This window comes from Eubalaena glacialis, chromosome 19, assembly GCF_028564815.1.
Source record: "Eubalaena glacialis isolate mEubGla1 chromosome 19, mEubGla1.1.hap2.+ XY, whole genome shotgun sequence".
In the NCBI taxonomy this organism is placed as follows: domain Eukaryota; kingdom Metazoa; phylum Chordata; class Mammalia; order Artiodactyla; family Balaenidae; genus Eubalaena; species Eubalaena glacialis.
The window spans coordinates 22983621-23009601 of record NC_083734.1 but is presented as its reverse complement, the minus strand read 5'-3'; the positions used below and the strand labels follow the sequence as shown (position 1 = coordinate 23009601).

General features: G+C 43.8%; 1 protein-coding gene across 4 annotated transcripts in view; it reads right to left on the bottom strand.

Annotated features, from left to right (window-relative positions):
• ACACA (acetyl-CoA carboxylase alpha) overlaps positions 1–25981 on the bottom strand; it is a 231396-nt gene that overhangs the window by 16631 nt on the left and 188784 nt on the right. For all 4 annotated transcript variants that reach the window (XM_061177170.1, XM_061177167.1, XM_061177168.1 and 1 more), the window contains 7 exons: positions 25143–25286; positions 24435–24555; positions 21149–21245; positions 17915–18011; positions 16546–16681; positions 9522–9699; positions 7673–7785 (listed from right to left, as the gene is read on the bottom strand). In XM_061177170.1, coding sequence (XP_061033153.1) covers positions 7673–7785; positions 9522–9699; positions 16546–16681; positions 17915–18011; positions 21149–21245; positions 24435–24555; positions 25143–25286 — 886 coding nt within the window. The remainder of the gene's footprint in view (positions 1–7672; positions 7786–9521; positions 9700–16545; positions 16682–17914; positions 18012–21148; positions 21246–24434; positions 24556–25142; positions 25287–25981) is intronic.

The window sequence follows — 25981 nt, the reverse complement described above, 5'->3', positions numbered from 1 at the left end:
AGAGCACTGGGGGCATAAGACCGTGGCTTTACCCAGCTGGAGGGACAGAGGAGGCTAATTCCTGGACTAACAAAATTCTCATCCACCCAGTCAAGCTATCCTAGAGCTCTGAAAGAATACCAAAATAAACACCTACAATACTCTGGCCCTCCTGAGTGAGACTAGGAAGATCCCAGAACATTCCCCCAAAGCCTGCCTTGTCTGATTCCTTCGGGGATGCCTCTGATTGCAGTTCAAGACCTACCTCAAAAAAGCATCAAAGCAAGGAAAAGACAGAAGTAGAGAATGTATGTATTTTTAAATGCCCACGAGAAAGAGAAAGATTTGTGTGCTTTGTTTTAAGGGGGAAAAAAAAGGTTTTCTACATTTTATTTTCTAAACATCAAAGGCTGCTCTTAAGCTAGTTTTACACCCTCCTGTAGCACACTGAGGGCCCCTCTCCTTGTACAGCAAAGCAGCCAGCCCCAGTAATGATTTAGGGGAGATTAACAAATATGTCAATGTCTATTTTCTGCTTAATTTAAAAGCAGCGTCTATAAAGATTTTTGACTTCTGAACCCTGCTCTCCTGAAAGAAAGAAGGTAAGAATGAGGAGGGGGATAAAGAGTGATTATCCCATCATTGATCGTTTGTCAGGAGCATTTCTTATTCACTGGACTATTGTAAAAAGCTAAGCTCTCGATCAATCCTATAAGCTCCCTGTACAATTAAATATCTTGGAATGGTTTTCTTTCTTTTCTAGCCAGATTGCAGGGCCTCAGGGTTTTTAGGAAAGCAAGCCAGTGTGTGTGCATGTGTGAGTGTGTTTAAGAATATGCTACAGAGAGGAAAGTCATTCTTTCTAGAATCCTACTTTAGGAAAAGGCTGAACTGGGAAAAGGGAAAAGAGAGGTAGGTCACTCCCATGCCTTCCTTCCCAAAATAAAAAGTCGCCACGAAATCCTAAAAATCCAACCTTACAATTAAAAATGTTTAAAGAGTTAAATGCAAGAAGAGGTATTACTAGTCTGATCAAATGAAAGCTAACATTATTGAGATGTTACCATATACTCGTGCTGTTTAAGTACTTTTCATCTCATTTCATCCTCACGACAACCCTAAAAGATTGCTGTGATCTTATCGATGGGGAAACTGAGGCACACAAAAAAAGTGAAGTAACTTGTCCAAGGCCACAAAGCCAGGAAATGATGGACCTGTGATTAGGCCTTAGGCAGTCTGGCTTCAGAGTCCATGCTTTTTAAATGAAACAAGTTAAACTGACCTGCAAGTGTCCACAGGACAGCAGCCTGTCAGGTGTTCCAGGGGCCAGGACATAATGAAAAGCCACATCTCTCCTCCATGGGGTCAAAGCTGAAGAGAAGCTTCTGAGGAGACGGCTGATTTCTGCGGCAGGAGGTGCTTTTACCCAGCCTTGACCCTGGGGGAGGGCGGGAGGTGGCCAGCCTTACCGTATGGATGAGCAGACCACGGAGTAGGATTTGGGGGGAGGGTGAGACCTTCAAAGCTTAGAATAGAAATCAGAGTGGTAGGCTGAAAATTCTCTGCTCAGCCAAAGGCACTAGGTGACCTTGCAGAAATCTCTTTCCTTTTCTGAGCTGTTTCTCATTAATGTAACAACCATCCTAATCTGGCAAACAGGAAAAATGTTGTATAAAAGGATGTGATATTAAAGTGTGTGTTCTTTTAATTCTTAAATTTTTTTTTTTAGTTCTATCAAGAAGCCTATGTAAATTTAAACCCAATTTTAACTTTTATGTGCCCTTCCTCCTCCTCTGAAGAAGAAGGCAATTTGCTGTGATTGGTTAAATACTTATGATGCTAAAGAAAAGGACTAGATCACCCTCCCCACTAAGCTCCTGAATATCTCAGATATGAGAACACATACCCATTCCTCAACCTTAAGATTGAAAAATCAGCATAAAAAAGACTGGATCTTATTAAGATTCAGAAGTACAAACATAAGTAGCTGTTTCAAAGATCTATGTAACCACATTTTCTATGTTGAAAGAAATTTCTCTAAAAGACGGTAAGATAGGGTGAAAAAAAAAAAAAAACCTGCAAAACTATTTCCGTATCCATAACAGGTGTGCCTTTCTTTACACGAAAGCATTCTTGAAAAACTGCGGAAATCAGATCCTGTTTTAAATGCCTTAAGGGAGCTATTTAGAAGGAACCCTGCAGTGAATCCTTTGGTAAAGCAAATAATCCTTTTGTAATGGGAATAATTTCTCCCAGTGTATCTAGTTTTTTTTTAAATCCCATTTTCATATATCTGCTTTTCTTCAAAGGGGGCCATAACTATCTAAATACAACTGTATATGCATATTGATTTTAACAGCAATCCTCTCAAGGGATGTTTAACCCTGAGGTTCCTTGCGATGGCGTTAGTGCTCTACTGTTCATATTTTTAAAAATCATTATAGTAAACCCAGAGATTTCCAAATGGGGATAAAAAAATATATTAAATACATTACTCCCCCTGCAGCCTTGTCCCCTGTGCCCCCATGCAAACCTCCCACACAAAAGAGTCAGGAAACAGCACAGAATTCTCTGAATTCCAGTGGCAATTAAGCCTGGCAGTCTGTACTATTTTCTTTCTCTAAGTTGCTCTTCCTAAATCTGGTAGGTGGGAGGACAAGGATCTGGGTCATCTGGGACCAAGTGGGGAAGAGGGTCCCTCCGACAAGTTCTCATGACAGCCTCAGGCAGGCAGAAGCTTAGGTACAGTCTAACAAAATGCCTGCCAGGTCCCTCCAGCCTGAGGGAATTGTGACTCACTCCTTCCTGGGAAGAGGCAAGCCCAGATGCTTCTATAAATACAATCAGATTAACAGATCACACCAAAAGGACGACCCCTTCTCCTTCCCAGAAAATGTTGTCACTATTGCACTAAATTGCATCAAGCCAAAGAGCTTCTGAATCGGTGTGACGAGGTGGGTTTTAAGCTGCTGCTAACTTAAGGGAGGATCCCATCATCCTACCTTCATGATAGAAAGTCTTACGTTGTTTCTCAGCAGCCTACGTACCAAGGAGCCCAGTGCCTGGGGGCCTTGGTGCCAGGGAGGATACTCTGTGTACAACAGGGGAGAGGGCCAGAGGCCACTCCCCAGGCTATTAGGACTTCTTTCTTTCCCATGATCAACTTTCCAGGTAAGGACACTGCTTTCTGCCTCAAATAAGCAACCTGGGCTCTTTTCAGCTTACAGCATCTTGAAGAGGGCACAAGAGATAGAAAAGCACACACAGCGCAGAAACTTCGATCACCTCCGCCAGGAAAGCAGCTTAACCCTTGAGTCCCCGTAACTCAAGGAAGCATCAATTTCCTGTCATCCCGCTGGCTAAAGAGAAGGCTTGGGAGTGAGGCATTCCTGAGGATTTTCACAGACACATGTATCCTCCCCCGCAGCCACAATACTCCACCTACGCCCAGGGTGCCTCAGGCCGGGAGGCGTGCGGGGTGCGGGCTAGGGCCGCACGGCCAAGCAGGGGCCAGCAGTGGTGCTTGCCGCTGCCCGTGTCAGACCGTCACTCCCAGAACGCGCTCCAGCCACGTGGGCACGGCCAGTGCGCTGCATGGCAGGCTGCCCGGCTGTCTGGGAACAGGGCCACGACCAAGACGTGTGTCTGGAGCAGAATAAAGTTCCACCAAGCGGCTCCTCTGCCCAGGTGCTCTTTGTACTGAGGAGAGGGATGGCGGGGAGCTTACAGTGGCTTCACACTTGGGCCAGAGGGTTCTCTCTCTACCTAAATTGATTTGTCACTTCCCTCGGAACACAAGAGGAGGATGAGGATCCAGAAGAGGATCTCACGTCACAGCATCAAGAGGCCAGGCTGGGAAGGCTGTCCCACTCTAAGGCCGCTGTCCTGCTCTAAGGCCGCTCTCCCTGTCCTGGAGGTAAAAGGATATCAGAGAGACACAGGGAAGCCTTGGAGGGCTGTGCTCTGTTTCCAAAGAAGGAATTTAATTTCCTTAAGGCAACCAGAACAGTAGGACATTTTCCTCTCTGCACTGACTCTCCCAAGCCCCAGTTCCGAGAACCCAGGGTCAGAACTGGTCCAGCAATACAAGACTCTGGTATTTGGTCTGACATCACATTTCTTGCTGGGGTAATTCTTCCCTTTACCTTTATCAGGGACCAATCTATGTACTATTTTCATACTCTCTGTTATAATCACAGAACTGTAAACTAGTAATTCACCACCTCTACCCAAACTAACTATATAAAATGACAAAAGGCCATTTTAAAAAAATAAGAATCCTGAAAGAGATGACGTTAGCTGTTCAGAAGTTAAATATTACTCATTATCCTTAGAGCGTATTTTGAGCACAGTCAATCACCATGCACTGGTTTGTCTAAGTGACCTGATGGCACGCTCCCCCGTAGAGAGGCCCATTTGGGAAGAGACTGAGAACACAGGGTAACATCTACTCCTCAGGCATCCTCCTATGTCAGATTCCTCTCTGTGGAGTTGGCTTCAGATCACAAAGGGAAAGCACTCTTGTTTAAAGAACTCGTTTAGGGACTTCCCTGGTGGTGCAGTGGTTAAGAATCCGCCTGCCAATGCAGGGGACATGGATTCGAGCCCTGGCCCGGGAAGATCCCACAGGCCGCGGAGCAACTAAGACCGTGCGCCACAACTACTGAGCCTGAGTTCTAGAGCCTGCAAGCCACAACTACTGAGCCCACGTGCCACAACTACTGAAGCCCGTGCGCCTAGAGCCCGTGCTCCGCAACAAGAGAAGCCACCTCAATGAGAAGCCCGCACACCACAAGGAACAGTAGCCCTCACTCACCGCAACTAGAGAAAGCCCGCGCGCAGCAACAAAGACCCAAAGCAGCCAAAAATAAATAAATAAATAAATAAATTTATAAAAACAGAACTCCTGTTTACTTTTGATCAGGCTTAGTATTCAGCTGAGGTAAAAATCTGAGGAAATCCTGAGAAAAGTAGCACACAGGGAACCAAAATTCCCTTCTGGGCACTAGCGTACATTTACTTTGTACCTTGGATGACTTATTTAACTCTTCCTTCTGCCTCGATCTCCCAATCTGGAAACTGAGGTCATTTTTACCCACTTTGTGAAAAAGCATTTTGGCAGTCTGCTTCTAGGCACTGAGAAAGGAGCCAAAAGCCAATGTGAAACCAAAAGGAGCCAGGTTCACAAATGTTTCTTCTGTTACATCCCCACTGATCTCTTCTGTCACGAACACACCTGGACGTCTATGGTCTCCCTGACTGACTGAGAATACCTGAGACAAGACTGCTTCTTCTGCTTCTTTTGTATTTCCTTCCCTATACCACTCGCTCCCAAAGGGGGCCTAAGCCACAGAAAATGCTTGATTACAAACATGGCATCTGCTTCCTCCACTGATTAGGATGGAAAGGAAACGATGCCAATCGCCATGTTTGAAAAATGCTCCGCAGATTCAAAGACAGCGCACATTCATCTGATCCTCACACGGGCTAGGTGGCAGCATTACCCCCACTCTCTAGATGAAGAAGCTGATGTTTGGAGAAGTTAAACAACTTACCTGCAAGCAACATACCCAGGACCTGTACGTAGTTATTTTTACTCCAGCCCCCCTGCTCATGCCCCAAGCTGCCCTGGGCCAGCGCCTGCTTCACATTTAGTCGACTAAGGATTCTTCCTCTAGTGTCATTTTGGTCAAGGTTAAATAAATATGGTTTTCTTCAATGTGGATAGGAAATTGATAATGAGATGATTTGTAACAAATGATTAAACGGCCATCCCTTGGGAATCTCCTCCCTTTCCCCTTTCCGTGTTTCAAAAGTTAAAAGATGCTGGGTGAACGTGGGAGCGATATCACTTTCCTTCAAGAGAAAGAAGCTTCAGCCCCCCACCCCTCACCATCCAGTCATTCTGCAAACAGATGTTAGAGAGGATCCCTCTTCCTACCATCCAGTTACTCTGAAGGGATGATGACAGCCATTGGGGGGTTAAAAAGAGGCAGTGAACCCCCAGGTAATGAGCAGGAATTCAGCAGGCAGTGTAAGATAAATGGAGCTCTCTCTCTGCTGGAGTCAGCATGAACTGCGGCCCTGCGGCTTGTTTGTGGCAAATGGAGTGCGCGAAATATCAAAGGGCAGTGATCCAGAAGGAGACCGACTTTGACAAATTTTAAATTGGCCAGAAAGAAAATCAGGAAAAAAGAAAAAAAGGAAGAAAAAGAAGAAAAAAAGAAAATTATGCAATTCGCTGTGTCCTGCAATTGTGGCGTTGCTGCCTTCGTGCAGAATTAGTGGTAAAAACGGCGATGGCGGCGATCGCTGGATGCTGGGAGCAATTATGAGCCATCTAAGTGAGATGCTTATCAGTGGCTGAAGCTTTTAGAGCTCTTTCTGTGTACAGTTGTGAGTAACTTGCTCTTGAGCTGCAGTTACTTTAATTAAAGTGTATGGGGTTGGTCAGAAGTAATTATCCTATTTGGAGAAGAAAGAGGAAAAAAAACCACCTCAACAATTCTGGGTGGCAATAGATTTTAGAAACAACTTTGCCAATTTCTTGTTGTATGTGTGCATTTCCTATAAAAGCATCAGGCTGCGGTGGGTTAGAGTTATTGGTGGCTGTTTCCTAATGGCAAACAATGGGACACAAACAGGGTTTATGGTAACCCGAGTCGCTGTGTATGGCAAGCAACATTGTGCACGGCTCAGGGCTCTGATGCCAGGACGTGCGGTCTCTAGGGTGAGGGCAGGCAAACTCAGAAGTTTCTGTGTCTCTGGATGGTTAGGATGTAAAGAGTTCACAAATGGTACTTTATTAATTAACTTACTATTTGGAACATAAATGAGCTAGCATCCCTTTTTTTATGTCTTCCATTCACTGAGTTTCACTACCTTTTAAAGACAATCTCCCTGTTGTCTTTAAAAAACAAAAACAAAACAAACCAACAAACAAAAGACCCTTAAGCCATTATCTTTACTAACATAGCAAAGGGCTCAATGGGAGAACCTGGGCAGAAAATCAGTGTTTTAAGAGACTCTGAAACTCATTCAGACTCTGGACTTGACACAGGGCTCCCACAGTTTAGTCCAATGTTCAGATTGCAAGCGCCTTCCAAAAGCTCCAGAAACAAACGAGCGACACAGTAACGGCTGGAAGCATGGAGTGCAAATGCTCCCAGGGATTCTGCTGCTCGGCCTCTGTTGTAAGTGCACAGTGTACAATCTTTACTTCCATTTCTCCAGCTCAGGATGGCCCCGGGATGCCGCCTGGGTAGGCCTCCGGCTTTTCCATCCTGTGACACTGACTCTTCAGAAACAAGGCAGGCTCGTCCAGAGAGACAAGCAGAAACAGGATACTTAAGCCTAGCATGTTCTCTGCCTGATCAGCCTGCCCCCAACAGCAACTTCCAGCTAATCATTCTTTACAAGGACATCCACAAGCCTAGAAAGATGGGCTGTTTGAACTATAAGGAAATATCAGAAGAAAAAATTGGGTGACTTTTGCTTTTTTAAGGGCCCACTTTCCCTCCTATTACACACACTATTTCATTCTACCAGGGTTCTTACCATAGAGAGGACAGTAAATAAAGATGATCATGAATTTGATCAAATGCTTCAGTGCCTCCTCCCCTGGCCTATGAATGCACTCATTACAAATCAGCTGAACGGCTCATTGATTTGCCAGGAGGACAAGCAGACATACCCAATCGCTCAGCCAAGTGGATGTAGACGGGGTCCACCCGACGCATGGTTTTCACCAGATCTTTTCTGCGGAATTTGATTTCTACTGTCCCTTCTGGCTCCAGAACTGATCCCCTGGATCACAGAGAAAGGAAAGGAAACAAAACAAAACAGAAATAGAGGCACTTTAACGGAAGGAGACAACAGAATGAGGCCAGTTACAATCTGTGGACCAGGAAATAGCTTCATTATGGTTTTGCCCACCCACGGTTCACAGAGGGAACCCCAGGGAGAGAAGCAGGCACCAGAGAAGAATCTAAGTGGGGTATGAGAAAGGCCTGGCAAAAAGCAATTAAAATAATTCTTATTATGACATCAGTCTACTTCCATCTCAAAAGGAGAGGAATACAGATTCCACCACCTACAGCTGGTAAGGGTAACAGGAATCACATTTTTCATAAAAAAAAAAAAAAAAAAAGTTGATGTAGCTGCAGAGGAACAGTCTCCATCACTCAGGCCATGCAGTGAGGGGGTGGAGGGGTGCTGACTGGTCCTACACACGGACAGCACCCTGCTGCTATGGAAATGACACAGGTTTCAGGGTCACTTCTAGTGCATATTAATGATGTTCTATTACCAGGAACTTTACCCTAAACACCTTTTTTTTTTAAAAAAACTTTCTACATTAAAAAAAAAAAAAAATTACAGCTAATGCTTACTCTGTGCATGGCACTGTTCTAAGGTCAATGTAAAAATCTTTATGACAATCCCATGCCCAGTCTATATCCACTATGAGGTAAGGTACTATTATCCCCATTTCACAGAGGAGGAAACTAAGGTACGGGATGTTAGGAGACTTGTCCAAGGCTAACAAGTGACAGAGCTGGATTTAAAACCGTACAGTCTTGTTCTAAAGTCTGCAGAGGAATCGTCTCCCATTTGATATCAGATCAGGAGTTAAGTTAGCACTTAAAAGTAATAAGCCCCTAAGTATAGAACGCTAGCCTAGTGATTTGACAATAAAACCACTGGACTTTCTTAAGCAGTTTTTGAAATAAGAGGCTGAAATTTGGGGGAAAAGAGAGACATAGGTGCTCTAATAAAATGATTGGATGTAGGAACTGGCATGGAAAATGTCAAGGAGATATGATGTGAGATTTACAAAAGGGCTGAAAACAGATTATGAAAGGAAGCTGGATTTGATCTGTTTTACTTAAGTGTTGCAGGTGCCAATGCCTAACAGAAGCTTGGGATTTTCTCTTGCAGTTCTCTTTGTGCTGCAAACACTGTGTTCTCCAGGCCTCCCCGAATGCCAGAGTGAGGCACTGCGCTGTGGGGGAGAAGCTCTGGTTGGAACCACAGAATGCAGGTGCCGTGGTGCACCTCGATGGCCACCCAGGTCGTTCCACAGACGAGGAGAAGCAACCCAGGGAGAGCGAGGACCGCTCCAAGTTCCTCACTAGTCAGCGGCAGGGCCTGGGGAAGCCCCCAGAACTCCAGACTAACAACTCGGTCCTTCCGCTCCACCTCGCTTTAAGCTCCCTCTGCCACATACCTAAGAAAGAGATGATGAATAGCTATATCTGAACAACATACAGGAGAGGGTCTCTCAGAGTTTGGGGGTACCTGGATAAAGGACTTCATGGTAAAAGAATCTGGGGTGGGGATCACACTGGGAAAGCCTGACTCCAGCCTGGTTCCCTTCTCATGCTGGCGGATGCTTTCTAGAAAGCCTATTTTTCTGCCCTTGGAGCCCTCTGGGGATACACAGATTCAAATAAAGGTCCCTTGGTTATAATGCTCTCCAGGAGGAAACCAACAGCTAGAGGATCCCCCAGAGGCAGCGAGTGGAAACGAGGAAGGAGCGCTACCTGCTTTCTCGGTCAGCATACATCTCCATGTGCCGCGGGTTGATGGTGGGGTCAATCACGACCCAGGAGCCACCCCGGAGCTCGGCCTGTGGAGGAATGTAAACCATCACAGGCTGCGAGCACTCCCGTAAGCCATCCACGATGTAAGCGCCAAACTTCAGCACTTGGTCGTACATATCTGTGGAGAATGAGACAAATTAGAAACCATGAAGCAGTGCTTCCGAACATTGTTCACATCATGACACACAGAGAAATAAGGCTGCTCATGGCCAGAGGTGACAGGTCTGGGGGTGCAGCTGCCCCAGGTCCCGTTTGGCCACCCTGAAGACTAAAGCAATTGGTGTCTCCATCTGTATTCTATTTAAGACTGCAGGGGATCTTCAAAAGCATGACAGAAGTGCACTGCCTTTCACCAGATTCAGGGTGCAGGCCCTATGGACTGCATATCCATTTTACATCCTCCCTGAATTTCTGTACTCAGGTTTCACCACATTAATTCACACTCGCTCTACAAATGCTGAGTATTTTTCATGTCAATATGTGATCTCTCTCACTACATTAAGTTTTCTGAAGGAACTATTCAAGCTCTTTTCAATTCTTCTCATGATACTTAGCATATGATAAGCCCTTAAAATGCACAGCTAATGGAAATGCATCCTTCAAAAATTTTATCTTCAAAAACTGCATCTTTCATCTTTGCATCCCCAGGGTCCTGTCCAGTGCCTAGAACATAGTTAGTGCTCAGTGTCTGCTGAATAAATGAGTGAGCACACGCATGCTTTGTAAAGAACACAGCGAGAAAGAAAAAATTAATTCTTTATCAGTTGCATTTTATCAGGGTACCAATGAGAAAAAAATTTAAGTGCATATGTATTTATTGCAACTATCACACAGCCACATAAAAAGAGGAGCCACCTCTTTCTTCTGATAAAGAGTACGCTTTGTAATCCCCCCAAGGTCAGGAGCAGCCTGAAGAAAAGGGACCCTTGGTGCATAAATAGAGTCAGTCCTTGGAAAGCAGGATCAGTTATTTATTTCCCAATAATTTATGACTTCTTCCCATTTCCTAGCTCACTGAAGTCTAAACACTGCTGAAGTTTTAGGTTTATGATTCCAGATGTTTAATGAGTATTGCAGTGGAACCACAATGGATCCTTTTGAAACACCAAATAACAGGTTCAACTGAGTTCAAACTTTCCTAACAAAGAGAGGATCTCAATTTGGAATAAATCAATCTGGAAACCCAAAGCAAAGAAGCATTTTTCCGGACCTTAAGAGCAAACCAAATAGAAATTGCTTTCACTGTAGTTACTGGCAAATTAAACCTCTACCTTCTCCAAAGTAAAAATGGCTCTCTCTATAGAAACCACGGGTGAGCACAGTTCTCTGCAAGGCCTATGCCTTTCTCCATTGCTCCAACCTGGCTGGCTGGTCTGTGAAGGAATTCCAAAAACTCAGAAGTTGCCCCAGGAAAAACTCCCTACTCTATGTAGAATGTGAATGGTCACACACTCTGTATATACGATCAGAACAAAGACATTTATTCCTTTGGGAGGAAAGCAAAGACCAAAAAAATTTACTGCTAATTACACAACTGCTGTATGAAGAGCAGGGAATAAAGGACTTCAAGCGCTTTACGCTAATTCCGTGGTTATGAAAATAATTGCTCAGTTCAAATTATTTTAACTAAATTAATTCTTTAGTGGATATTTCAACCAGTGCGACATAATAAAATAATTGTGTAATTAGCAGTACATTTTTCAGGGCTGCCAAGAGTACAGTCTCAGAATGAGTAACAGGAAGGAGTGGCTCTCAACCGTATCACGTGCGGAGAAGAAATGGGAGGTGGAGATAAAAGGAGAAAGTGAAACAACAGCAAATGGCACCCAAAAAGTCATTCTATGTGGGAAAAAAAGTAAGTTAAGAGGTAAATGACAGCGTTTGCAGCCTCTTCACTCACTTCTGTTTGTTAAAGACACGTCTACATCAAAATCCAGCTCTGTACTATGATGAACAGACCCAGCTCCCAAAAAAGGAGAGGACTTTATTCAAAATGTATTTCCATGTATTTAGTTAAAACAAAACAAAACAAAACAAAACTTGATTTCATAGTATAAGCAAATTGTTTGGGATAAAGTTGAGTATGTGTGCATTTTATTTTTGTGAAATGGACTTTGGTCCCTCTTTTCATCTTCATGGCTAGCTTACTGTATACGAGGGAGCATGATTACATACACACACACACACACACACACACATACACATAAATCATTTAATCATCAGAAAACTCTTCTTTTTCTCACACCCAAGTGACAGGTGAGTAAACTGAGGCTTAAGTGAGTAAGTGGCAGAGTTGAGACTTTGAACCCAGATCTTTTTGTCTCTTAAGTCCACATTCTGCTACTTCGTTGTTAACCCATCCCTCTTAAGGCGAGGAAAGAGCATGAGGCTGAAGTAATCTGCTTTCCAGCATCTGATACAAGGGCTCAGTAAAATAAAAGCCAGAAAAGAGACTTGAATAAATGAGTATTTCTAAATTTTGCCTGGATTTTTGGTATGTTCAGAGATATCAGAACTTGTACTAGCAGCTCTGTGAAGGGCATGGATCTGACTGCCAAACAATTATCTTCAGGCCCCAAGACTGTGAGTAGAAAAGGGGCATCAAGCTTCATTGAAGCTGACAAGCTTGGGACTTGAAAACAATGCCTCCATCTAACCTGGAACATCAACATCCCACTATCCGAATCATCAAAACACTCCAAAAGCAACAAAGGCTATTAAAATATAAACAAACACACAAATTCTACAATCAACATGCTTGTACTGATTCACAGCTGCCCCAGACCACACATTCCTGAAAGGCAGGTTGAAGCACTTGGCAACAATCTGACACACATTTGTTTGAAATCCCTTCATATTTAAGAGACAGGGCAAAAGCATAGCCAAGAGCAGCAGGGGAAGGGGGATCCCCAAGGGTTTAGGCCAGACATCAGTCTAGGGAACTGTAAAGCTATGCATATGCTGACTGTCAGTTCTCAGGCCCTGAGAAACGCAATGGGAATGGAAAATACTGCAAGCTTCTTCCTCGGAGAGGGGGGAGCCTGCAGCTTTCTAAGCATTCTGAGCAAAGCACATCTGCATGAACGGTGAGCACATAGCCTTTCCAGCCTGTTCTTAGCACCCAGGCGCCAACCCTGCCTGGAGCCTTCATTGTTACACAACACGGATACACCACAGCAGCCGCATGTACCAAACAAGGGAGCAGGGCGGTAGGGTGTTTCCACAGTGCTCCGCTCTCTCAAAACTGGAACAGATCTTATTGGCTTGAGGCGAGATTATCTGTCAGAAGCTGAAGGTAAACATCAGGCATACACAAGCTGCATACACATAATGTCTCTCATGAGTTCATTATGGCCGGCTGACACTGTATTTCAGCATCCAAGTAATCAGAGACTTTATAATAGACTTTCATTCCAGTTAAAGTTTTCAATAAATGTTTTTTATTGTTATTTATAACCTGTCCCAGGAAAAAATAATAAGTATAACATGAAAAGCCAACTGAGAGTGACCCTGTAGCACCAGCAGTGAGGCAGCTTAATATCACTGGGATTTGCATCCTATCAAGCTATTCATGCTGTGGCTGGGACCCTGGTGCTAATTTCTAGTAAATTTCACGCTTGATGTCTCCCTGTTGTGGGTCATTGCCGGTTCGTCTAAATAAACTGCTTCCAAATGGCTCTTCCATCTAAATATTCAGCCAGTTTTTATAATTTAATTTTGCATTATGCTGAATAGCCTTCCGGCCAGATAGAGCTCATTGGAAAAAAAGCACCAATACCATCTTGACATGCTTTTATTTATTTATTTATATTTTTACTGCTTGAATTAGACCTCCTAGGCCGACTAGTAAAGAGTTTTTTTTTCCCCCCTCCACTAATGTCAATTTTCAGCATAGCAAGAGCTGTCTCTAATCTTTTCCTACTCATTACACACAATTTTGGAGTCATTTTACCCACAGTGCAGTCGGCTCCTGGCTGTGTGTTTGTGTGCACTCAGGGATGGCATAATTGTTTATTTTCCCTCCCTGCATAATCCCCAGCCAGTATTGAAACCAAAACTGCAAACATCTCCCCAAGGGATATGGAATGACTCTCAGCTTTGGTCCCTTTACATGAGATAATACATAGAAAACATCCTGGCCTGCATGTAAATATGAAAGGGGGGTGTTCCTCCCCTCCTACTTTCACACTGATCCCCATCTTCCCCAAAGCTTATTTGTCTTAAGTGATGTGTAAATGGATGCAGCAGCACCAAAATTCAGAAAACAGAGCTGGTCCTGCTCCACATCAGGCCAATAACTCATTTTTGATTAGGGACGGGGGGTGGGAGTGGGGTGGGGATGGGGAGTTACTATTTAATGGGTATAGACTTTATGTCGAGGATGATGAAAAAGTTTTGGGGGCTTCCCTGGTGGCGCAGTGGTTGAGGGTCTGCCTGCCAATGCAGGGGACACGGGTTCGAGCCCTGGTCTGGGAGGATCCCACATGCCGCGGAGCAACTGGACCCGTGAGCCACAACTACTGAGCCTGCGCGTCTGGAGCCTGTGCTCAGCAACAGGAGAGGCCGCGATAGTGAGAGGCCTGCGCACTGCGATGAGGAGTGGCCCCCGCTTGCTGCAACTGGAGAAAGCCCTCGCACAGAAACGAAGACCCAACACAGCCAAAAATAAATAAATAAATAAATTTATTTAAAAAAAAAAAAAAAAAAAGTTTTGGGTACAGACAGTAGTGATGGTTACACAACATTGTGAATGTATTTAATGCTGATGAATTGTACACTTACAAATGGTTAATAGGATAAATAATATGTTATGTATATTTTACAATTAAAAACCTGTAACTCATTTCTGAGCTCTTGCCGTTTCCTGTCACAATAACCCCAAAGCAGAGGGGCGGTAGGTGGATAATTACTTTCTCAGGAACCTAGATATTCTATTCTTGGGATATTCTAGTAGATCTGGTTCTGGCCCTAGGCTCTAAATTGTGCTACAGGAAGTAAGACAGATCTGTGTTCTCATTTTTTAGCTAAATGATCTTGGGAAATTTACTTAACCTAAGTCTCAATTTATGCAAATTGTGGATAATAATATAACTTACCCCTTAGAGGTGCTTGTTGTGATGATTATGTAAGATAATGCACGTAAAATGGTTAGTGCAGTTTCTGGTGAAAAGAGCTCAATGAATCTTAATTGTTGATGCTCTTACGGTTATAGGGCGGGCAGCCAATCTGGGCCTGAGCCAAAATATGTCGCAGAATTAAAGCTTCCCCTACAAGCGGCACATCGCAAACTTTTAGCTTTAACTTCGTTAGGACAAAATAGCCAGGCTGACGTCTCCTAAGTAATGTCAGGATGAGTGAATTCTCAATGGCTCCCCAGAAGAGAGGTAACTAAGGAGTAATAGCACTGCATTCTCTCCCAAGTCTTAATGTAAATCTTACAGCCAGGGAATTTGGGATCAAGTGAAATCTGATGCTAAATGAATCTCATATACATAAATGAAAGGGATTTCAGCCACCGGCCCCCCCCCCACCCCCATATAGTATCATCCTCCTTTGAACACTGTGGTATTTTGTTTATACTTTATACATTATGGGTTTAACTTTTCTGCACAAGACATTCTTCTTGACTCCTTCAGGCTTCAAGACTCTTTTCTGACTTACTTTTGTTTTCTGTGAAGTAGCTAGCTAGCATAGCTCCTTGCACATAGGAACTCAATAAAAATGTGTAGGATTGATTTGTTTAACCTATACTCTCAATATATCATGGTATTTCCACTGATTTATTATCTTGGTCAAAAAGTAATTCACCTGGAATAGCTTAGGAAAGTATACAAACACTAATTTGCATGTACAGTCCACGTCTCCCCAAAGAAAGTGCAAAATGTGGTAGTTCTCCAGTAAATATAGACAAAGGGGACCTTTTCAACTAAAACAAAAAACAAAAGAAATCGCCCTACTCATCTACATTTGGGCAGGGAGGCTGGCCATACAGGCAGGGGTTTTCTTAGCCAGGTAAGGGAAAGTTGTTGGAATAAGGCTCTAACCTCTCACAGTTGATAACCTATAAAAGGGTAACTTCCCCAGGCTTTTCCTCCCTCAAAGCTAGAGATGCTCCTGCCCCAAGCTACTTCTGGGTGCCTTATTGAGAGTTCATTCTTTCACATTTTACATGTCCTACCTCTGATCACTCTTTTCACTCCAGCAGTATCAACTCCTCCCTCTGTCTATTCCCCTAATCCATTCTAGAGTTTTCCCTGAGGAATAAAGTTGACACTTATCAGCACACTCATCCCCTCCCGGCATGTGGTCTCTGGCCTCCGCATGGCCACGAATCTCTGGCCATTGGAGAGAAAGCTTCACGACTCTTGAGAGGTAGTGTGTGTTTCCCTGAGCCATTCACACGGAGGATTCTCAGTAACTGGCAGTTCTGGCACAGAGCAGAGCCTTTATAATAATGGTCTAATATGCTGGAGCCACAGGCCCAGGGCTGTTGTTGGATAATAATAAAACATATCACAAACTGCCACAAAGGGAAAGCCTCCGGTATAGAATTTGTTCATTTTCTTCTGGTGACGGCTAATTTCAGTATCTATCTTGGTCATCATAGAGCATTAAGGACGAACACCAACAAAGAGTATGCCCAGAAAAGAGGGACAGAGACTAGCACAGTTGTGTTTCCCCAGGACCATCAGAATAGTCCATCACCAACCTGTGAAAGCTAAATCAGCAGTCCACCTAGATAATGCCTAGATAGCTCTGAAATTGTGTATGGAATTGTAAAAATCGAATTTTCCCATTCAAGTTACAACTCAGAAGATATCTCAGAGGGAGCATAATCGCCCAAAAGCCTAGGCTGATGTGCTATCAGGACACTCATATAAACCCAATATAAACCCTTCCTCCCCCCGCTGCAGTGTTCAAGGGAATCAGTGATGCCCCTCCAGCCCAGGGCTAGGCCAATCACCTTTCATCCCACCAGAGAAGCCTCTCCAGTTGGCAAAGACCATCAGAGGCAGCCCTTCACGGTTGAAGTCCTTGATAGCCTGATAGGTCTTAAACGCAGAATCTGGGAACCAAACCTGGCCAGCCTGCTGGATTATCTATTAGGAAAAGCCAAAGAAGAAGACACAGTTAACAACACAGTTTGAAGGGGAATCTCTCCAGGGAGAATAAAGTTTTACTGTTAAAAACTCAAAATCAAACCAAACCAAAGTTGTTCTTCATCAAGATGATCATCCTTGAAATAAAAAAGAAGAAAGGATCCTGGCTCTTTGACTTTGTTAAATACTCCTCTTCCTAAGTCTTGATTCCACCACCCACCCCTCCTTAGTCCAAAGGGGGAAACCTTACTGCTTCCAAGGGAAGGATGCAGCCTGAGGCATCCTCCTTCTAGGCTTCCCAGGGCAACTTTAAGTGACTTGGCCACACAGCTCCAAGCAAGCGCCCTGGTCAGAGTCTCCAGGTGCTCTCACCTCTGTGCCTGGTACAGCTTCCCTGTACTGTGCTTAGTCAGCAGCGCTTGAGGTAGCCCTGCTGCATAAGCTTCTCTCGTCTCCCCGACCCCTTGTCAGGCTGTGAAGACTTAATCCACCCTTTTGAAAAGGATGGGACTTCCCTGGTGGCACAGTGGTTAAGAATCCGCCTGCCAGTGCAGGGGACACAGGTTCAAGCCCTGGTCTGGGAAGATCCCACATGCCGCGGAACAACTAAGCCCGTGCGCCACAACTACTGAGCCTGCGCTCTAGAGCCCGTGAGCCACAACTGCTGGAGCCAGCGTGCCACAGCTACTGAAGCCCGCGCGCCTAGAGCCCGTGCTCCGCAACAAGAGAAGCCACCGTAAGGAGAAGCCCACGCACCGCAACTAGAGAAAAGCCCACGCGCAGCAACGAAGACCCAACGCAGCCAAAAAGAAAAAAAGAAAAAAAGAAAAAAAAAGGATGGGCTGTGGCTTTCACATTTGGTGTCGGGGCAGATTTCCTTATTAATTCCAGTAGGAGCTCTTCCACGAGTGCTTGGAGAACCAGGACCAATGGGCCCTGAGCATCGTCTCAGCTGCCTTTCTAGAAGACCACATACCCAACAAAAGAAGACTGTTTTCTAGCAACAACAAGACCACTGTAAAGGCCCATTTAATTTTTCAGGCAGAATGTAGCTTGCGGTCCATTTCGAGTCATCTTAAAAGTGAGCTTGTGATGGTCTGAAATCATTCAAGGCTGCTGACTGCCCTTTCCTCTAAAATTGGTGGTTTGCAATGCTCCCAACATATCCACGGCTCTGCAGAGGCGGAAACACAGCTCCAAGCATGGGCGCTCAGGGTACTTGAGGTGACCTACCTTGGCTTCAGAATCCAGGTTTGCAGGATCAGCTGGGATACTTAGTTCCACAGTTCGGGTTTCCACGGCAACTACTCCCACGGGTATTCCTCCTAGCCTGATAAAAAATGAGCCACGTAAGAACCCAATGTATGTCTACGTTACAGCTAGTCATTTATTTTCCAATCCTACATCAAAACATTGATGGAGGAGGATGTGGAAACAAATATAGGGTCAGGGGGAAATCCGACTTTTCTGGGGGTAAAATGTTACTTTACAGATTTGGTAAAAATGGTAAATTTGGTAAATATGGAGGGAAACTGCATATTTACCAAATATGATTGGTAAATCGTAACTGGTAACTGATTCTGCCCTCAGAATCACTCCTACTCCCCACCACAGGATAAATTCAAACCAAGGGTTGTACCAGGGGAGCCTCTGCATTTAGACTCAACAGTCTAGTACGTGTGTGAGATCTTGTACACACACAAACGAACACACACACACCATCACTGTGGTTGCCAAGTGAAATTTCTCAGTTCACCCTACAGCATGTCTTTGATGAAGATGAAGGGGAACAGTCTGAAAAGCAGTAGGAACCTGAAACTTCATTGCTGGAACAGACCTGTAGTTTTCTATGGAGTATTGATAACGTGGTTCCTGGTAAGATCTGAGGGTACAGTAGGTCTCACCATTGGGCGTGTGGATGCGGAGTGTGCAGGTGTGTTATGGGGATGATGAAGAACATGTGCCAAGTGTAGGGAGGTGGTTGAACAAGCCCTTAACTTTCTCTTCCGTTGGAAAAGAGCAGTGGGACAGGGTTAAGCTTCAGAAGTCATCCTGGTTGAATAGGTGATCTATATTGGAAGGATATATTTAATCTCCAAGCTCTGTTAATTTAAAAAACTGTTCAGGAGCTCGAAACCTCTGCATCTGTACTCCATGATACCCTCCCACACTTGGTCCTCATAAAGATTTCCTACTAAAAATCAGGAGGAGAGCGAGAAAGTTGAGTGCGAGCGAGCCTGCAAGGTACAGGGTGAGTCCTCACTCTGGAAAATGTGATTCAATCTTTACCTTCTCAGCCGCATTCCTTGGGGTTGGGGCTGGAACGGGTTATAGTCTCTCATTCCCCACAGCATCTCCATAACTAACTTTTCCATGAAGGATGGTCTTTGGTTGTTACATTGGCTACTGGAAATGGATCCTTGTCATCACAAGAGGCCTGACAGGGGCCTGAGTGGGGACCACCCACCCCCTTGTCACTTGCCTGCACTGAATCAGAATCAAAAGCCCTCTAGACAATCAGACAACGAGCAGAAGGTACACAGGAGGGTTTAGAAATATTTCTGTTCACAATGATTAACAATCCAACTGGAAACTTGTAATTGCAAAAGCCACCCTAAATCGGTAACTTATAACTTATATATTAGGGCCCATGTGACCTAATAAAGAACATCTTTATCCGAGTATTACAGTTATTTATTGAACTTGAAAACAGCTCAGAACAACTTCTGTTTTCTATTATACTACATATAAATTTTATCAGGCTAGCACATGAAGATGCTACATCTTGTTTTATAGTGTGTCCCTGGACAAGGTGCCATGGAATAATAAAAGACAATTTACAGCCAATAGCACACATATTCCAAACATACATACCAAAGATGAGTTTTGGCAGCACTTACAGTAACAATCCCAGAAGAATACATTTATATTTATTTCTCGAAATGCCATTGCTTTTGAAAGAAGCTGGCTCCATTTGTGTTTCATATACTTGTGAGCATGTGTGTGTGTTTGGAGTAAGAAGCCCAGAACTCATCAGATGGAAAGAAAGAAAGAAGTCAGAGTGAGTGTCGCAATAAACAATGGCAGAGCTAACCACAGCCAAGCTTGACTGATCTTGCTCACAGAACAGTCCCTGTTCTTCCAATCATAAGTGTAAAGCATTATTCTCCTATTTCCCATGGGAGGATCTTAAAGACCTTAACAAAGGTCTGGCTTTCTGAGGCTTAAAATCGGTCATGTTTTTTAAGGACGGGAAAACTGAAGCAGAATGGATAAGAGACACAGTCTCAAAAAAGTTGGTTCTAGTGTCCTGTGAAGACTCTCTATAACAAACCAGTAGGTCCTGAGTGGGGGGCTCTCTCCCCAGTGGGAGTTCTGCCAGGCACAAAGAATAACCCTCACTGGGACTCGGAAGCCTGTGGTGTGGCAGAAGCCTGGGAGGCCAGAGAAGATGGGAGCTGGTCCCTGGGAGTCTCGGTCCAGGCAGACTCCAGGCTGACTCTTACTCAGAGCCCCAGTGAAAGATCCCGCCTGGTGGGATTTGCCATCTGATGGCTCCTGGTCACTGGCAGCACAAGGCGTGCTGACCTGCTGGACGGAGAGCACCACAAAGCCTAGAATTATTTTCGAGGCTGGAATCTAAATCTCAACCCAGTGTGGCATGTTTGAGAATCTTGAACAGGTGCCACTTTTCACCAGGATAAGGAAACCTGATTGCCCCCGGAGAGGAAGGTGAGCTCCAGATGTGGGTCCCCAGGGCGGCGAGTCTCCGAGGTGCAGAGCCAGATTAAGATCAGCCTCGGCATGTGCTCGTTACGGCGAGCCTGGCAGATTATTTCGTGCAGAGCTCGCTGTTGAGTGAAGCACTTCTTAGAGCGGGTATTAAAATTTAATAGAAACTTTAATTTCCCACTTGAAAAATAGAGGTATCCCTGCAACCTATTCCAGCTTATTTTACCCACTCCTGTTTCAGGTAAATTTTTTTGCAATTCAAATCTGACGATAAGCCAGTACAGTGCATTTGTTACTTGAATAATCTCAATGCCATGAAGGAACTTCTTCTGGTTACACAGATCTTTTGGGTGGGTGACAGAGAGAAGTAGATGAGTCTGATTCACTGGCCATCTACTCCTGAAAGAAAATGGTCTTTGGGGGATAGAGTGGGGGTCACTGGTGAGCTATGGCTATTGTGGTTGGGCTGTACAGCCCCAGAGAGCTTTTCTTTCGGTATTATGAAAAGGAAATGTTGTCAAAACCAGACTTCAGATTAAATGCATCATTAGAGTGACACGCTAAATGACCACTGGGAACCAGTGCTCCAGTTATGCTGCCTTGGGCATGACTATAATCCAGTATTCTGAGAAAGTTTAGACAAAGAGAACATTATTGGAAAAAACCTATACAGCCCTTTCTTTTCTTGTTTTTAGTTGGGAGGAAAAAGAGCTTCCAAAACAAAAGAGCTCTTACCTGGCTCTGCCAACTGCGACAGTCTGTGCCCAGGGCTGCATGATCTCTGAGAAAGAGCCATAGTCAAAAAATCCACTCAACCACTGACCTTTCTGGGCTACAGAAGGGAAAGAAAGAAAACAGAAAATTAAAATGGTCAATTCATTCAAAATACACCGGAATTGGCAAATTGAAGGTTGGATTTGGGGGGTTATTTGTTTTTAAACGTATTATAATAGATGGAAACATTAGGCAGCTGAATGTTCATCTGCCTTCAGACCTCATCTCCTATTTCATTTGCTAGTCTGAATAAAAAGAATCATTTATCAGCAAAAGCATCATTTATTGTTAAACGATGAGGTTCAGCTAGCAGAGAGAGTTTGCGTCTTTTAAATAAATAACCTGGCTTTTTTCAAAACACCACAAACATTTGTCAAAAGGCAGCCAAGTCGTTAAAGATGTTTTCAAGATGTGTATTTCTATTTTAAAACTTAGCTTACAATTTTGTTTGATTCCAATGATTTTCTTTTAATGGAAAGCTGAAGACAGCCAAATGGTAAGTATTCATGATCAGATGAGGACCCAAATTTGAGGAAAAGAAAAGGGACTCAGCTTCTCTGCTAGAAAAGCAACAAGATACATCCGCTTTACTTACTGCTCACAAAGTATAATCTTACTACAAGAAAGGGCCATGCCTGTATACTCTTGATAGGTATCAAAAATACAATGGTTCAGATGAACACACTTAATGTCATTAACCTCCTCTGTGCATAGAATTTCCTTCACTGGCAAGACACATAAACTTTCAACATCTTAGTTTAAGAGAAACAACTTCTGTTCCACAGGTATCCATGTTTGACCAAGGCCCCATAAAAGCTTCTGCAAATAACTGTTTCCTGGCTGCCCTCTCGGCTCATAGTTTCTCAGCAAGTCTTCTAATTTGAACACGGCCCTCCGCCCCCTAAAAACCCAAGCCCAAAACCAATTAAAAGTGGAGATCCAAGCAAGCTAACCTCTGCTGACTTAAACAGGATGGAGAGTGTTTTATCAAGACTCAACTTGTAATTACTGTGTTCTACATTCCTTGCCTCTATGGCCCCAGTGTAAAATGTGATCATCCATTTCAAAATTATCTCTCTATCATGAGCCCAAAGCCGATCGTTTAGATTCTGGTCTCGTGTTGGGCATCAGTTTGAAGAATATCACGGCACTATCTCCTCTAATAAATGACTTTAACTTTTCACCTAGAAGATATCTGCTTTAACTTATCATAGGGAATCATCTGCTTTCTTTAACGCTTCCACTAAATTAAAATCTGAAGTCACTCGATTTGGGAGCGAGTGTTAGCTGCACAAGAGACAGCAGGATGAATTACTAGGGAGTCGATGAAAAAATATTATCCAAAACCCAGAAAACTTAGTTTATCACAAATTCATTTTATTCTGTGGATCTCATTAATAATAGCCAGGATAATGCCCATCTACACACACACACACACACACACACACACACACACACACACCTGTTCACCCCATGAAAGAGGGCTCAAATTTTGATGAAGTTTCTAAACCAAACTTCTAAGTGCATCAGGATATTGAAATTTTAACTTTATATGCTTGGATCATTTGATGGTTCTTACTTGAATAGTAATGATTTGGAACTACAGAATTCATTTCAAAATGGAAATTTTTTTTCTTTAAAACCCCTCCTGTCTTATATGTTGATTGACAGAGGGGAGTCATTAGTGGGCTATGGCCATTGCAGGTGGGCTTTACTGGGCCCCCTCAAAGAAGAGCAGGTCATGTTCAATTCAGATGTAGAACTTAGAAGCCAGCTAACACAGCACCCCATAATTCCCAGGAGAACACTCACTAAGTCTTGTTCTGAATTCTGCCAGAAAACGTCCTGAATTTTAAGGCTGATAGGTATCTTAGGTTCATAGTTCTTATTATAAATCTTGGTATCAAAATGAGACGTAGGGAAAAAGATTACTATGGCGATTTTTCTGGTGATGTAAGAAAAAGTATTTAGTTTTATTAAGATTAACAAGAAAAGGCATTGAAGACAACAGGTAACATTTTAAATTAAAGTCAGCCCTCCTCTGGTGATTTTTTTATACTATCTATAGTTAGGCTTCAGATTAAGCCCAACTCCTACGTATTAGCTGTTGAGACCTTGCCCAAATCACTTAACTTCTCTGAGCCTGTAAAATGGTCATCTCTTCTTATCTCTGAGAAGTAGTAAGTCCAAATAAGATAGTGTATATGGAAGTGCTTTACAGGCCCACCTGGCTTAGTGGGTGCCCACAAAGGTTTATTAAGTCTTCCTTATGAAGACTTCTTTCTCTTTCAACAAAATCACAATGACTCTTAAGTTTAAGGAATTATCTTCTGCATTCCATTCTTCTTTCAGATATAGCCTTTTTGGGAGGAAACAGTTGCAATAAACATGGAAAAAAGAACAAACACTTTCTCAAAAAGCCTAAAAAAACTAGATTCAAAATGTAGCAGGGGGATTTGGGGCTTCACAAAAGAACTTCCCGCTAAATAAGGTTTGTTAAAATCGCCAAATGGACAGACAAACAAGAAATGTACATTTGCCTTAGGTGGAGTTACCTCTTTTTTTCCCTCTTTTTGTTTTTTAAGTTTGGCAAAATCAGCCCCAAGACAGAGGGATATATTAGATAAACATGGAGGGAGGGCTTGTTCTTACTCGATACGGTTATCACATTAAAAGCTCTGCACGGTCTCTTCATGAATAAATAATCTTACAAAGCAACCTTACATTAATAAGGCACAGATCAATACTATTACCAAAATCATATGAGAAGAAGGGCGCATGCAGGCTGAGTGCCCAGCAGCAGCTTGCTGGGAAGAGTGCAGTCACACGCTATAGTGAAGGGTCTCAAAGACCTTTTCCAAAACTTATCTGATCAATCTCTGTTTATAGAGACTAGATGGTCAAAGATTCTAGTCCTGTAATTCTATGACTTTATGGCTTATATTTAACTGTTTTAAAGTCTTTGCGCCCATTAAATAATAAGTGCTCTAATAACAGAAAAGAAATGTATTAATGACTCCAGTGCTTATGACTCCATGGCTGATTTCATTCATTTTTCATTTGTTCTTGAAGGATTTTCCACTTTTTTCTTCAGAGAGAGCTGTTTTTCAGATTTCCCTCATTTCCAGGTACTTCAGTGGCTCTGTTTTCTTTATCATATACTATTGTGCAGGAATTGGTTAGTGATTGAAAGGAAGACTGGAAGTTTGAGGGCCAGGGTGCCACAGACCCTCAAATGTATACATACTTGGGTGGGGACGGCCTGCCAGCATCCATCGAGGATCATATGGAGCCTTTGTGGGAATAAACTCGATGACTCTATCTATAGGATCCTTGGAATTCAGGAGAGGAACTGAACTGTGTACACTCTAAAAGGAGAGTGGGGGGGAAAGAGCACAGCGATCAGTGAACAACTCCAACTCAGCAACAATCGTTATGGACAAAGACAGCAGGGCCCACATATGGAGTCACACCCGTTAGTCCCAATCGTCAGCTAGAAGAACCCTGATCTCGAGCCAAGCCCTGAGGAACAGGTACAGCTCTCAAGTCTCATGTAGGAGCCTGGCAGAAAGTGGGGCATTCTGACTCCTGGTTTCAGTGTGCCCAGGCTCTCCGGGAAGCTCCCCAGAGGGATGGATACCTATTACAAAGGGGAAGACCCATAATGAGGAAGAAGCCTTAATAAGCTGGGATCTGAGCCCAGGTAGGACACGAAGGCTTCTGTGGCTGGAAATCATCAGAAAGGGGCCTAACCAATGAAATCCAAAGGCATTTTAAAGGTAGGAGGCAAAAGATGGCTTTAAGAGAAAAAAAGAAATCAACGGCTTCCAGAGAACATATCGTAAAAAAATCCCTCTACCATAAAACAGTCGCACACGTAGAGGCAGTGAGCTCTGGTGAAAAGGCTGGGTGCTATGGGCTTCCTCGGTGCTGGAAGGAAGGGGGGAGGGCTTACCTTCGGCATGTAGGACAGCCAGTGCAGGACAGTGAACACCCCTTCAAAGTCATCACAGACAGTGCTGTGGGTCACCCCATTGTTGTGCATGATCTGGATGCCCCCGAGCTGGTTATTGGAGGTGTATACTTCCCTTCCGAGGACCTAGAGAAATAAACAAGAGAAAAGACATTCATCCAGACGGAGAGAAAGGCAAAGTCTATTTCGTAATTCCCACTAAAATGGATTCTTTTCTCCACAAGACAGAGAGTCCAGCCTCCGTGGGTTGTGCTGAGGGACTATCTGGACCTTTGTCCTAAAAAGAAAACTTGGAAAACACAAAAGGCTTTTCAACAATCACATATTCTGTTGCAATTTAAACACCAGCAAGCCTCTCTCTCTCTCTACTAGCTGCCACAGATGCGCGTGGCATACTTGACTCTGAGCTGAAATCATGGCAGTGGGTAAAGCTGGGACCCTGAGACACAGGCTATGTCATCGCCTGCAGGCCCGGCCGAGCTGCTGCCTGTAGGCACAGTAGAGGGAATGTGCCTGTCTTTTGACAACCTCAAGTGATGAGTCTCAGTTAAATAGAAACACTGTGAGGTTTGGCTGCCTCATTTTTTAAGGGTTAATTTTCCTCTTGACATTTGATTTTTAAAGCAAAATCCTGAAGCAACTCATGACACATACATGAATGAACCCTTGAGCTGACAGTCCTCTTTGTGTGCTGGGTGCAGGGTAGTGATTTATACCCAAACCTGCTTCTCCTGCGTCCTTCCCTCCCAAGGTTCCAGGGAATTCAGGGCCTCAATTCCCTGGTGTATCCATCCCTGGAGGAGTTTAACCCTTGTGAGGTT